This window comes from Clarias gariepinus, chromosome 15 (assembly GCF_024256425.1).
Source record: "Clarias gariepinus isolate MV-2021 ecotype Netherlands chromosome 15, CGAR_prim_01v2, whole genome shotgun sequence".
In the NCBI taxonomy this organism is placed as follows: Eukaryota; Metazoa; Chordata; class Actinopteri; order Siluriformes; family Clariidae; genus Clarias; species Clarias gariepinus.
In genome coordinates, this window is record NC_071114.1 from 22,907,518 (window position 1) to 22,922,955 (window position 15,438).

The following is a 15,438-nucleotide window of genomic DNA, read 5'->3' on the forward strand; positions in this document are numbered from 1 at the left end:
GAGCAACGAAACTGCCTTGTGAAATGACAATACGTCCGGTGATGTAGGACAAGGAAGTCCGAGCAGTATTGTGTATTAGTTCATAAAATGTAGTCTCAAAAATGACCTGCTTTTGCATAATCATCTGTGGTGGCATTTAAACGTTTAAACGTTGAACTAAATCAAAGCAGGCATGTCCAGTATATGGTTCATATAAGGTAAAAGCTTATAAAAGCTCCAATGTGATATAAATTTGCAATCTGTTTGTTATAAATTAAGATTGTCTTATGGACCATCCACATTGTAATTGAAAAATGAGAAAAAAATAGCTAGTCTTCCAAAACTGAAATAAATCAATAAACTCAGGGACATAAACTTATCTACTAAAATTACTAATATGGACCCCTTTTTATTAGCAGGCTAAATATCAGACATGCATAATATGTCAAAAAAGGATGTGCATGCCTCACCCTGTGACCCACAAGACCCTTGTGTATTAATGTGTATGAGGTAGTTAGTTCCTGGTTTGCTCCCGCTTCCAATAGATTGTGGAGGTATGCCTGAGGGGATTTGTACAGTGAATTACTGATGTTGTGTATGAGGTTGTCAGGGGTGCAGTCAGCGTTCCAGTTCATCCCAAAGGTATTTAGGGGGATTGAGGTCAGATCACTCGGGTTGTTCCACAAGAAACTTGACAAACCATGTTTTCAAGGAGCTAACTTTGTGTACACTATCATACTGGAACAGGTTTGGGCATCTTAGTACTAATTCTAATCCTAAAGCATACAAAGTTATGTTATGATAAATTATATTAAATAAATATTTGCTCCTGATTTAGTTATATAAGTTTGAAGTCAAACCACACATAGATGTGATTGCTAAATACAGTACATACATGTACACCAGTCAGACATAATTTTATCATCACCACTAGGTGACTTGAATACCATTCAGTTAAACTGCTAAAAGGGTCATGAGCTCCTAAGGGCTCATACTTCCAGTCTCACTCAGTATGACTGCAGATGAATCCCTGCTATCCGTTATCACCCAAATTGGGGACGGGTTGCCTGTTGAGCCTGGTTCCTCTCAAGGTTTCCTCCTGCCATCTCAGGGAGTTTTTCCTTGCCCTCATCCTCAGCTTGCTCATCGGGGACAGTCTTATCATTTTGATCCATACACATTCACATTTTATACAAACCTAAATAATTCTTTTGATTGTGTAAAGCTGCTTTGCGACAATGTCAATTGTTGAATTGCTGAAAAAAGCCAATGCTAGCTAAGACAGAAGGGTATCAGAACACTTAGTCCATCGCAGCTTGCTTTGTCGGAGTTCGAGGTTGCTGATCCGACCTCCGAGTTCCCCAGATCTCAATACATAGCATCCATGGGATGTGCTGGAAAAAACAAGTCTAATCCACTGAGGCTGCGCTTAAATGACCTGCTGTTAACGTTCTAGTGCCAGACATCATGGCTCACCTTCCGAGGTCTTGTCTCAAGGAGGTCAGAGCAGGTGAAACATTAAACCTGGGTGGTTATAAACTTAATGGTTTTATTGTTATGGCTGATCAGTGGATCTGGTGTGCAAAGATCTTATAACTTTGTTTGATCGGTCTTTTATTGAATCTGTTGTTATCTCTCATATGGTGACTTGGTTTAGCTGTCTGAGCCTGGTTAATAATAACAGGCTGGCAAAGCTGGTCAAGGTGGCCATTAAAGTTACTGGAGCAGAACAGCTTAGGACATTTATTTTAAAAGAGTTATTAAAAGGGTGATCTAAAGTTCATTAACTGAACTCATTATCTACTATCCTGACCTTTTGCTGTTTTCATTCCTATAGCTAATGAAAGGCTAAATCTAGTAACAAAGCAGAAATTGCATTTCTGTATTTAAAAAAAATTATTAATGTTTATTTAAATATTACAATCAATTGATTTTTGGTAGGTTTCCTCAGGGCACTCTGGTTTCTTCCCACATCCAAAGACAGGCTAATTGGTGTTTCCAAATTGCCCATAGTGTGTGAATGATCATGTGAGTGTGATTGTGTATGTGTGTGTACCCTGCGATGGATTGCACCCCGCCACATGTCCCATGTCTCCTGGGATAGGCTCCAGGCTTCCCACGACACTGTATACAGGATTAAGCGGTATAGACGATGAGTGAGTGAGTTAGTGAGTGTGATGCATGGCTGCAAACTAAATTTTCCCCCAGGATAATAAATACAGTTAGAAATTAAATATGTGCATTTCGATAAACTCTGATAAAATAACACATTGAAGAAGAGCTGCTGATGCATTATCGATCTATTAAATTGATTTTTAATTTTTTTTGGCCTGGCTCACTTGGAATAATCAGTTCAAAAATAAGTTACAGTAGAAACCACAAGAAATGCCGTAGATCGTTTCTGAGCGTAGCATTTTCTTTTTCAGTAAAAGAAGTCCATGTAAACTTGTTGGTTCTGCAAAGCTGCTTTCAACTCATACCAATACTCTGAGCAATCCTGATTCCAGTGGTCCTGTAGCTCTTATGAAATCGCTTGAGGCTAAAGACTCCGATGTATTTGCTGTAGCTGCTGAGCTTACTCGAATGAGTCACGCCATATGTAATGTCAATCTGCACTGTTTTCCAGAGAGTTCAGTTTCCTCTGTGCTGAGATGGCAGACACACTGTCTCCAACCTATCCACATGATTTTCATCTCGATTATGCACAACAATGCCTAAAATCACTTGAAATTTTTTTTTTTTTAAATATCCCCAGAGATTTCATTAGTGCACAGCTGAAACGTTAAAGCATGTGTGCAATAGTGGAACTGAAAGCACAGGATAGGAAGGAGAAAAAATTTTACAGCAACAGTTGAGAGAGGCATTCTCTTACCAGCACAACTGACTGCGTCCTTAGCATTGAGGGTTTTGTTACAGTGCTGGCAAAAAGCTGCACCGCTCAAGCTCACCGAGCTGAACAGATGCCCGTTCACTGCCTTCTTTTCCTTTTCCTTGGCTTCTCTGTCTTTTTCCCGACTCTTCTCTTTGTCTTTTTCCTGTTTGGAATGCCAAAATACATTCACTAATTACAAAAAAAGAAGACAGAAAGTAAGACTTTTAACACAAAAAAATCAGTATTAATCATTTTGCAGCACAGTTGCAGGGTGTGCTGCAAAAGGGATCAATTTGTGGGAATTTTTTTTAAATAGATTTAAAAACATTTACAATGCATTGTGATGCACAGAAGTAAAATTGAGTACTGTCTCCTTAGTCAAGTTCCTCTATTGCCTACTTCCTGTTTGCAACAAACTGGACGAATGCAAGGCCATTGCAGTGCAGACAGCTATATCAAAATATCTTTACTAAAATAAAGTGTTAAATGTAAACATGCACAATTCCAGGGGAAAGTCCCTTCAAATTCATAACGTCTGACCTCCAAAGAGACGACTCCAGTTGCTACTGAAGTAAAAAAAATACCTACCAAAAAACTTCACCAGTTACAACACCGCTCAACACATACTCCTTATTAAAGGATGCCTGAAGGTCAACCTACCTCTTCTTCTTTAAAGCCGAGTATCTTAGCGCAGCGGCCATGTTCAAAAAACTTTTTATAACTTAACATAACGGTCAGAGGAACAGAGCCTTCAGAGGCTCGCCCACACTAAGAGGCGAGACACTGCAACCTCACACACGCAGTATAGAGGAAGTGATGAGCTCAGCACAGGAGGTGTGCTTCCTTTAGTTCAGGACTGATTTAGGATCAGCTAAATTCACCCATAATCAAAAAACTACTCAATATGGTATAAGTGAAACTGATCAGCAGACGTGATCATGACATCATCGGGTTTCGATGTAAACCCTGGTTCGTGTGAATTTTTAATTTTTTTTTTATGCATATGGTTTCCAGCATGCCTTCCGTATTTATCGTAACCTTATATACGTAAGAAAGTGCTAAAAAAGAAGGATATTATTTTGTTAGAAAACACAGCACACAGGTTACACTGTGTCTCATCTTCCTGCCTGACTTCCTCTTCGCTACAGATGGGTAAGACTCTTTAACGGCCTTTAAGCTTTCACAAGTATTTAACCAGAACTTCACCTCGTGGATATAAGCACAGCTGACTAACACTCACACACACATTATTTAGAACTAAAAAGTAATACTGTTTACAATATTACAGTACATAGTGTTGCATATGTGGTATTGTTTAAAGGGAGAAAATAAGCACTAGTCTAGACTTTTGGCAGGACAAAACAGACATAAAAATCAACACTGTTATTTAAGCCTCAGTGAACACAGCAGTGTTTTAAGATTAATGCATGTCACAGTACAGTATATGAGTATTGGATTGTAAAAAAAAAGTCAATTAAATTATGGACTGTGTGATAAAATGTATTTCAATGAGCAGAAACTTTCCCTTTGGTAGAGAAAACACTGTTTAAAACATAAACAAGAGGAGTTTGGAGGCATTAGAGATGCTACTTTAAAGTGAGATTGGGGTAATATGGGTTTTTATGTTCAGTAGTTTTATCTGTGGCAGCTTTGCAACTCACTCCCCTGTACAAGGGGACAACAATGTCGGTTGGTAGTGTTATATTAAAGAGATAGTTTTTCTTAAATCAAAAGTCTGTACTAAATCCTATATCCTAAAGCAAATTTAAGGTACATTACATTACAATAGGCCTTGGTGGTTATAAATTGCCCTGTTCTGCACACCAGTCGTGAGGTTCGTCACCCGAAATACGAGTACAAAGGGAGCTATCAAAACAAAAAATTTTCACAACCCTTGTCCTGTGCAAAAATGCATTTAAAGTTCCATCTGAAACTGAAAGCTTTTGTATTCCCACTGAGATAAATCAAGTTGGTATCTTTCAAAGATATGGTGTAGTTGGTGCAAATTTAACTCTTATCTTTTTCAAGAACAAGACATATGGCTAACCAGGAAAAGAAAGAAGATAAAGCTTAACGAAATACACTGTAACTCTGTGGGATTGGAGGTTTTGCTGAACTTTGGAATGCATTTTTCCATGGAACGAGCATTGTGTAATTTGGCCCCAATTATTTATATTGGATTTGCATTCTGGGTACAGACACAGAAAATTTTGAATGACCAAGACCTCTTGTTATGCATCTCAATTTTGATTTAAGACAACTTGAAAAAAAATTCCACGTTATTCCATTAATTACCATAAATCTCACTCTTACAAAAATTCGCTGTCGGCCATCTTTGCTCACGCCTGCATGCCATATTATACTTTATAAAACATCTGGTCTCAAGACACTTCTAACACATTCTCTGTGAATTTAATCTGTGACAGGAAAAACCAGACCGCAAAGCATTATACACATGTAAACTTGTCTTCAGTCACAAGTACAGTGAAGTAACGCGGTTTGCGAGTGTTCTGCAAGACGAGCAAAGATTTTTAATAAAAAATACGAGTACCGAGTATCATGTATCACGCATGCGTTTCTTGTTTTGACGGTCGAGCGTCACGTGATCACAACACAGCCAACATTTTTTCTCTTTCTTGCACTGCAAAATTGTGGGTAATCTGCCCTGCTGGGTCTTATACTCTTTACTTGTATAATCAACATCCGTGCATGCATAAAACAAATTTTATTTTGTGTCTGTATGCGTGTGTAAAGCAAAAGCAAGTCTCATTAGAGAGGTTAAAAATCCATTTTCTCTCTCTGTATCAGCCTGCGCTTTGTGTCTGTTTGCACGCGTGTCATTGGACACTGTGCCACACACACACACACACACACACACACACACACACAGACCCCTACTACTTTCGACTTCACAGACATACTGTACACACACACACTCTTTCTCTCTGCTTTACACAGAAACACTGCTCTGTCACGATTCTTTTCAAAGGTAAAGTGCAGTTTAATTTGTTTTATTTTTACTTTACAGAAGTGATTGCGTTAGTGTGTCGCTCAATCGAGTGTCATTAGAGAGATTTCTTGTTTATTTTTTTTAGATAAAACAGTGTTTCCGTTGTGTGTGCACATGTGTGTAAAAAGAGTGTAGGAAGGGTAACTGTGTAAGATGAGAAGGGGGAAAGGAGAGCTTACTTTAGATTCACACACACACACACACACACACACACACACACAGCGCCTGCGCGCACAAACAGAGACACTTATCTGTCTGGATTTATTTTTACTTTTTACACTTTTTAAATGTAAATTGCAGGTTAATTTGTTTCGTTTCTACTTTATATTTTGTAATAATTATTTTTATGTATTTATTTTTTGGGGAACGAATAATTTGAGTTCTTCTTATGGGGAAATTCGATTTGGTTTACAAGTGGTTTGGAATACGAGCTCGTTTCCGGAACGAATTATGCTCAAAATCCAATTTTTCACTGTATGAGTGGACAGACATCAGGGTTATACAGTAACTTACCCTAGACTTTTTGTACATTTTACTCTTCAGGTAACTAAAGGTGCGGCTCACTCTGTTCTCACTTTTTCCTTCAAAACCCCCTCTCAAAGGACCAGGTTCTTCTTCTGTAATACTGAACAAAGTAAAAGACACATACAGGAAATTAAAAATATGTAGAAATTTCTTCATCGTATAAGTCATTTTCATTTATAAAGGAAAGCTCAGGCTCAGTCGTGATGTTTTAGGAAATAGTTTAGATAATTACTAATCTAATTACTCAAATTCAATAATTATTATATCATTTCATACAGTAAAACTGTTAAATTAGAACCTTATTTGAGCATTGTGTTAAAATTTGTGACTGATAGCATGTACATATTTTTTTGTTATTTTTAAGTAGCATATAAGTATTATAGTTTAAAGATAACTAAATGTACCAAACTGGTAATGTAGTATACATATAATGCCTGTATACCTTTCAAATAAACTAATAATATATGGGACCTCCAGAAAGCGCATTAAAACTATAGTTGGTGTAATATTAATACTATTTATAATGATGATGATGATGATGTTTATTATTATTATTATTATTATTATTATTTATGGCATCATTATGCAAATTTCCTGGGATACGCAGCATAGACAGGGAGGTACAAAGTTATAATCATTTAGCAAAGTGTTAAAGGTCTCACCTGTAGGACAGAGAATTTAAAGTGCTATAGGGACCATAGGGTCTCCCAGCTGAAAAGACAAAAATAACCCAAGTCAAGTCATGATTTTCATTTATTAAGCATATACTGTACTGTACATAATTAAAATTAACATTGCATAATAAATCAACTATGTCTTACTTTATTAAAAGTTTCAGACAGGATAAAACATGGCTAGTTTATCACACTGTTAAAAGTGAAAATTCTGAAATTCTTCTATATAAGAGTCATGGGAAAGCAGAGACGTGTCTATAGCAAATATGAAAACCACAAAAAAAAGAGAAAAAAAAAATTCTCGGTCATGCTGAAAGAAGTTAATTCTGGGGCTTTGGGAGAAACAGTTCCAAAAGAAGACAAAGTGGAGAAAGTTGGCAAGGTTGTGTTGTTAGCAACTCAGCCATGGAGATGGAAAAAAATATTGTAAACATTAGAGTACATGCTAATCTTTAACCCACAGTAAAAGCATGAGGATTCAAGAGGGCAAAAATAACTGCTGTGCTCAAAAACAGTCATTTCACTGCTGTGTCCAGACTTTAGGGTGTTGTGTCTGACCTCTCTGGTTATATTTCTTGTTTTAGGACACACTGGGCTTTAATATTTTAGTAAGGTGCCATGTAAATGTTTCTTCTAGGCCAAACCGAACTAAGAATTTGATTGTTAAATGCCAGTCCTCACAATTATCAGAAATTACCAAACACATTCATGGCACATCTAATCTGCATTTAGTGATGCCCATAAAACCCCATAAAAGGCAAAAATTCCAGCAATAAAAAAACACAAAATTGCAATTAAATAGTATTTTAAAAAAACACTCTGAACCATTCTGAACAAGTGGGAGAAAACTCGCTATCTCTATGTTGATCGATCAAAAGCAGATGCAAGTATATACAGTACAGCATAACTCATTTAAAGACATGCCACTGCTTGGTCTATTGACTGAATGAACAGCCATGATGATTTAACAAAAATCTGCTAAACCCCTGGTTAAGAAGACCTTCCCAGGTTCCAGAGTGTAAATTCCGAATTACAAGTTATGATCTTAAGTCAAAATAAACACAACTCTAAGTCAATGTATTAAAGATCTAATTGAATATTTTTTACAAAAGTTTTATAACATGTCTACATACTGGTAATCTCCTTCCATTTAGGCAAATCTAGGACCTCTTAAAAAAATAAATTAATAAATGAATAAATAAAAAAGAAATAAAATGTTTTTTAAGAAGACCAGGTATCTTGTCGTATACGTACGGCTTATGGACAATTTGAGAAATACATTCTTCCTGTGTAAGCTTAAAATTTATAGCCTGATCTTCTGTATCTATACCTAATTCTACACTTCTACAGCTAGCTGCATTGCTTCTACTACTTTCTATTTGAACACTGTCAGATTTTCACTACTCTAAAGCTACAACTTACATATAGATTCCTCCTCATCACTGGATGAAGAGCTGACTGATAAATCGCGTTTCGATTTTTGAAGAAGTGAAGTGACGTTCAAGGTAAAAGAAGGCCGTCTCTTTTGCAGAATCCTTGCTTTTGCTGAGTGATGGCAATTTAGGGCATAAAAGAAACCATAAGAGCAGTTTTGTTAACAGCAGAAATAGAAATGGAATGTGCAGGAGAGAGGATATAGTGCTTCACTCAAATAGATTTTTATAATATTTTTTTTTTGCCATACATGTTTAGCACTGCTGACCTTTCAATTATATTTAGCAAGTGTCTCAGAATAACCGTTCTGCTCTGCAATCATTTTGTCTTTTATATTCCAACAGATAGCCAGACAGTAAGAAATGACTCACCATCAATGTCCCTCTGACTGATGGACAGCATGGAGACACTCTCTCGAAGTGGAAGAGTCATAGACTGACAGCTGCGCCTGAATGGGCGATATCTTCTCGATTTCTAAAAAAAAAAAAAGCACGTGATATATTAAATGTTTCAGAATATTTATAAAATAATACTGACTGTTAACTGATGTCTTGTATTAACTAACTCCCGATAATAAATAATAAAAATTTTGGCGGCTCATAATAGTCCTGGGCAATATGACATCAAATCAATATCATGATTAGTTGAATAATTTACCTTAAATATGATTCATTATTTTCAGGATTATTTTATTTGTTAATTTATTATTAGGAATTATTTTTTGTTAGTTTGTTTGTTTGTCCAATAGTTCACTGATGAGGTTTGTACTGTTGCGCTTTCTTCAGTCGCACCATTGAGCAATAGCAGAAGGTGGCTTGACCTGCTCTTCAGGGCAGTGTGGCTCAAACTTTTAAGGCTCTATGCTACTGCTCTAAAAGTAAGGGGGTTCAAGCCCCAGCACTGTCAAGGTACCACTGTTGAGCCCCCTGAGCAAGGCCCTGAACCTTTCCTCCAGTGGTGCTGTATCCTCGCTGTCCGAATTCGATTCTCGTCTCTGTGTTCATGTTCTCCACGTGCTTAGTGGGTTTCCTCAAGGTACTCTGGTTTCCCCCAAAGTCCAAAAACTTTAGAGATTAGACTAATTGGCATTCCAAAATTTCCCGCAGTGAATGAATGAGTGTGTGTATGTGTGTGTGCCCTGCGATGAATTGGCAACCTGTCCACGGTGTACCCCGCCTCGTGCCCTAAGTCTCCTTGGCAGTGTTGGGGTGTAACGTTAGAGTACTTGGATTACTTTTTTGATGTAACAAGTAATCTAACGCGTTAGGTCCGCCATTTAAGTACTCAGTTACTTAGTTATTTGTTTTAAAAATGTAATCCGTTATTCAGACAATTTATGTAATCCGTGAGCCAGACAGCAGTCATTCCCAATCCGTTAGTGTGTGTGTGTGTGTGTGTGTGTGTGTGTGTGTGTGTGTGTGTGTGTGTGTGAAAGTCACCCTACAAACCTCGTCACCGATAACCCGCCCCTCTCTGTTATTCCTGCCGTTATACCCCTATCTCACCCGTGCGGTTTGGCTATGCATGGACCAACGCGCGGAAAGATGGAAACCTAATCACAGCACCAAAACCCGCAGTGAATCATGATGAACCGTACTTACGGCCACCACGCAAAACCGTGTAGGTGAGATAGGGCTATATTAGGGGTAATTATAAAGGTCTTGACTTAAACAACATGCATGAGAAATCACAAAGGAGTTTTCATTTTCTGCAATAGAAAAGTACTCGAACTAGTTACTTTTATTAGAAAATAATGCTGTGATGTAACTGATTACTTTTTGATGACAGTAATTTTGTAATGTTATTAGTTACTTTAAAAAGTAACGTTCTTGCTTAACACCTAACTTCATTGCCTTATTTGTTAAATCAAGTGTAGTAAAAATATAAAACTAAATATTTTACCACTGGACCAGAATTTGGATGCACTAATATGCGTGATGTTTATTTAAAGCAGTTAAAGATGATTGAATCCTGTTAGACAGAAACCTAAGATTGTGGAGGCGGGGGGCGTGGTCAAGCCTCTCATTTTCTCATTACCTGCTGAATGAATGACGAAGTGTGACACTTTATTTTTTTTAACGCAACCTTACTCTTGTCCTCCCTTAATCTAATAGTGCAGAGGGAGGTAACCGTGATCACGGAGACACACAGTCATACATAGCAAGGTTCCTTACCCTAGCACACCCTCCTATTCTTACCAGCTCATTATCCAGTCATTGTTAAGTTAAAGCCTGTTTTTTTAAGGAGAAAAAAAAAAAAAACTTCTGCTAAATGGAAATGTGGTCCCTGGATACCCACAGACCATTAACTAACAGCTACCTGACTGTCCAGGCTGCTGCTGTCTCCCAGGTCAGAGTCCTGCCCTTCCTCAGTGAGAGACACCTGGGAGCCTGTGTCTTCGCTCTGCTGGTCCTGAGAGGAGCGCGCTCCCGATGCCTGCCATCGTTTCCCATCATCCCTCTCTGCCAGACCCTCTAGGCTGTAACTGTTGGCATACAAGAGAAGCTTTTAAATCCCATAGTTCCTCTTGCGTACCATTCCATCAGAGTGCTTGCATGAGCAGGGCTCCATAAGAGTCTAGTATAAGGGGTGTTCAAGTCAAATCAGGACTTTTGACTGTGCAGAGTAACAAAACACAGTTCTGAGAGAAGAATGAGCTTTATTTCTCTATAAAATACCCTTCTGCATGACTGCAATGGGCTCTGAGCCACCTCTGCTCGGAACGTACGGTCTTCTTTAAAACGTTTGCACCATTTAAATGCTTCACTGCGGCTTCAAGTTTCATCACACTATTGTGCTAGAAGTGTTCTGTAAATATTAATAAATTTTACATCTTAATTCACTGGAAATTTCATCACAAGGCCTGCTTTGACTTGAACACCCCTCATAATGGTTAGAATTTAGAGAAACTGTGCAAAGTTATGACAAAACAATGAAGCAAAACACACTTTATACAAATGGACTGACCTATCTCTATGTAAAGTATCATATTTGTAATTTTCATACATTTGTTTGTTTTTTAAAGACAGAGACTTTAACTTGCATCTTTAACGTGGTTATAACTGTAAAATCACATAATACAATAAACTTGAACAACACAAAGGCTGACTTGAATTATGGAATTATGGCCACACTATTACTACTCCAATTAAAACATATTAATTTTTTATATTATTATGTATTACATTTTCTAATTAAGCCCTTTCATACAGAATTACTTTATTATTATTTCCAGATTATTTAAAAACTTTTCATATGCCTTTTTAATCACTTGCATTTAATATGTAAAATTTTTGTCCTTGTCAAGTAATACACGAAATAAAAATGTTACAAATTAGGTCTAAACTATTAACCAAAACTACAAAAATATATATTTTTAGAAAAGATTCAAGATTACAAAAAATATCTTTAATTAAAAAAAAAAAAATTAACTAAAGTGTTCACTGGATTTGCACACATATGTATTTTTTAATCTATTTATGTATTTATTTATTTTAGATTTTAGTAAAAGGCTTTGTAGGATTAAATGTGTGTACTTTGCATGAAAGGGCTGACGTAATGTAAATGTAATTTTGCATCTATTATGTAAAATCAGCTATGCCAAATGGTCTTTAGATGCAGTTATACTCTCAAGCTGTGCTCACCGTCATCTGTACAAGTTGTACAAGCCAAGTTAAATCGAAGCAAACCAAATCTGCAAAACTTTTTTTTTCTTTTTTTTTCTTAGTGCACACAGAAAGAAAAGGTGATGCAAATTTTCTTGTGCAGAAGATGCATGCACAAAAGTCAGAGAGGCTGGTTATTTTCCTGAGCACGAAATTACACACACACACACACACACACACACACAAAGCAACACATGCTGTACCTGAGAAGTTGGCTAATCTCATCCAGGTCAGAACTGAAGGGGAGCTCAGTGGGACACCAGCTAAGACTGAGAATGAAGGGTGAGGATGAACCAAAACCAAAGACTATGACGGCAGAAAATAATCATTTGCTCTCAATGCATTATGATCTGAGACATGCAGAAGAAAAATGAACTAATGGAATTTGAAATGACAGGAAGGATAACCAAAGCCTTAGAAGATTATCTACAGACCCTTACAGAAATTAAATATGAGTTACAGAAGAATTAAAAAGAAAAAAAAAGTAAGTAGAAAAGCATTTGAAAGTGATGATACCTTCTTCTATGAAGGATGGGCTTTTGGTCCCCGGGACTTCGTAAAGAACTGGAAATGGATGTATAAAGGGGGAAAAAGATGAGAGAAAATCTAATGACTAGTGAGACAGATTGCTTTTAGTACAAATAAAAGCCTGTGCAGGTGACAGAAGACCGATCCATAATCATTACTGAGAATGCAGGCTAAGTGTTTAAGAGAACATTGATCTACAGATGACAAAAGGAAGGGAGAGTGAAAAGGTTTGAAAAAGATGGGATGGTGAAAGGGTGTGCTCTGATGACTCAGACGTTCTGACTGAATGTCTCTCAGCGTAGATAAATACTGTACTGTATATGGTTTTATTTCCGCTCATGATTTATGTGTGAGTAAAAATCCAATTGCTTTTTTTTTTATCCTACACGAAACTCTACACGAAACCTGACTGATACATTCTACTTGTCCTCAAAAAATAAATTATCAAAAATGGAGACAAATGCTTTCTGGCTGTTTGATAAATTTTATTAAGAAACTCTAAATTTAATTTTCTCATATGGGGGGATTATTTATTATATGCTGTGGGCTTTTGAAAAATAAAATGAGCGATGGACGGCTTTAATAAAGTTTCCTTTAGTATTGCCATTCCCTTAAATAATACTGAAACGTGGCTCAATATGTTTCAATTCTTCCATTTTTTTTAGCAGTGTTATCTCAACAAGAGGTTCAGCTTTTAAGTTAATATACTAGAATAATTCATCACATATAACCAAAAAAACTGCTACATATTTATAGGAAATAAGGGAATCAGTATTGGTGTTACAGTACTTTGAGCGCTGCTTAAAGTAGCATGGTGCTAGAACACAGCTGTAACCGTTCAGCCATGTAGTGGAAAAGAGGTTCGAGATGCATTTTGGAGATCCACAATGACAGGCTGTAATTACTAACCCTGCTATGCAGTTTGCTAAACACCCTCTGTCGATCACTGTTGGACCATCCTCAGCACAACAGTGTTACTGGGAACTTAAACCACTCACTGGGTTGGAAAATAGTCCTTAGAAATCAATCCTGATTAAGTGCAGAAGTATAATTACCCCAAGCTGTGCGTGGACATTGTGTAATCTCAAATATGTGACATTTTCATTTTACACGGTATTTTTATTATTTTTTTTTTTGCTATAAAAACTGAACTAGTTTTAATTTTGCACTTTTTGATTCCATTCTTGATCCTCTTAAATTCAAACCCACTGATAACACATTTCCATGTTATTTTGGTAAAGTGGATTTACTGCATGATTACATAAAGGAGAAATGTCGGAGTATATTAGAGTGTTTTTACACATAGTCCCTTTTAGACAATCTAGGGACTCAGGCACGGATCCAAGTACACTTGACCCAAAGTCTGGTATGTTTGTGTAATCTGAACCCTCTGTACCATGTCTGGGCACTGATCAGCGTATACCATACTCGGCCATGATTCAAACCAAATATAAAAGCCAAATGTGCACTGTTTAGATCTCGACGTTATCTGTCTCCCCTGATATCTGTGAACATACACATAATCTTGTCCTCTGAACTACATGGCCATAGCAAATGTATTTAAAAGGCCTCAAAACTCACTCAAGTACTGAACAATATTACCAATGTAAAATCTGACCAGCCGGGTTGGGGATGCTACAAAGCAATTGCAATAGCGCTTAGACTTGATCCTCTTAACAGAAAGAATTCTTTTTGTGTTCATATTGTGTTCATTTAAAGGGGACTCAGTTCTTCTCTTTGTTCACTTCAGCTCTGATGTGGCAACAGTCCTCTTCCTGTTCACACTACAGTTCCTCTTGAGCTCTCAGATCTTTACTGATTTGAATTATGTGCCAGCAGCCACGAGTAACATCATGTCTATGTTATCACCATATTGGTAACAGGCAAGCTCGACTGTAAACAAATACAAGTAAACAGAGGAGTTGTGTTTTGTCTGAATAAAAGCACACTACACCTTATTGTATTAATAATCTATTAGTAATATATGCTTTACTGCTACATTATACTGTATGTTGGTTGCACTAATATATCTTACTTCATATGGAACTTCATATATTCCATATTTATTCATACCATACTATATTTTTACTATTTTATTTTACTACTACTATACTATTAGTAATTAATGTTTTCAGTGAATTTGTGACTGAATTACTTAAAAGTAAAATTACTTTCTGCATATTTATTTACTTTATTTGTATGTATAATTATTTATATTCTATAAGTAATTTAGTTCATGTAAGCCTAATGCTTATACACACTTCCCCCATTTTCAACTTATCAATATTCTAAATAACTAGAGACCTAAATGTTAGCAATTTTTTTTGTTAGTTAGTTAGTTTGTTTTTATCCAGAAAAAACACAGCAGCGCCATTTTCTTAAATTTCTTTTGCAGTCCAGGTTTGCTTGAACTAATATGGTGAAAGTGTGTTGACATATTTTTGTGGTATAGCAAGCCTAGAAACCTAAAATACAAAAAGCAACGTCAACCAAAAGCACTTTGTTGTACATTTTATGGTATCTGTCAGACAGAATAAAATTCATCTCATCCTACAGTACATTTGAGCCGCTTTGCTCAAGACAAAATCTCAAAAAAAGTAGCAGCTTGGTGGTGCTGGAGTTTGCACCTGTGACTTTGCAAGCAGAAGTTGAACATTTGAACCACCGCGCTACTGCTGACCCGTGTACACGATGTACAGGTTAAGCAACCCACAAGGCGATCACAAAGACAACTGAACTGAGAACACCTCA

At 36.8% G+C, this 15,438-nt stretch overlaps 1 protein-coding gene across 4 annotated transcripts in view; it reads right to left on the reverse strand.

Annotated features, from left to right (window-relative positions):
• LOC128543343 (A-kinase anchor protein 13) overlaps positions 1-15,438 on the reverse strand; it is a 93,499-nt gene that overhangs the window by 22,549 nt on the left and 55,512 nt on the right. For 3 of the 4 annotated variants that reach the window (XM_053513737.1, XM_053513738.1, XM_053513736.1), the window contains exons 12-18: positions 12,676-12,723; positions 12,363-12,428; positions 10,814-10,979; positions 8,866-8,968; positions 7,049-7,097; positions 6,375-6,486; positions 2,852-3,014 (exon numbers count right to left, since the gene is read on the reverse strand). In XM_053513737.1, the coding sequence (XP_053369712.1) occupies positions 2,852-3,014; positions 6,375-6,486; positions 7,049-7,097; positions 8,866-8,968; positions 10,814-10,979; positions 12,363-12,428; positions 12,676-12,723 (707 nt within the window). The remainder of the gene's footprint in view (positions 1-2,851; positions 3,015-6,374; positions 6,487-7,048; positions 7,098-8,865; positions 8,969-10,813; positions 10,980-12,362; positions 12,429-12,675; positions 12,724-15,438) is intronic. The other variant, XM_053513739.1, reaches the window with a different exon arrangement.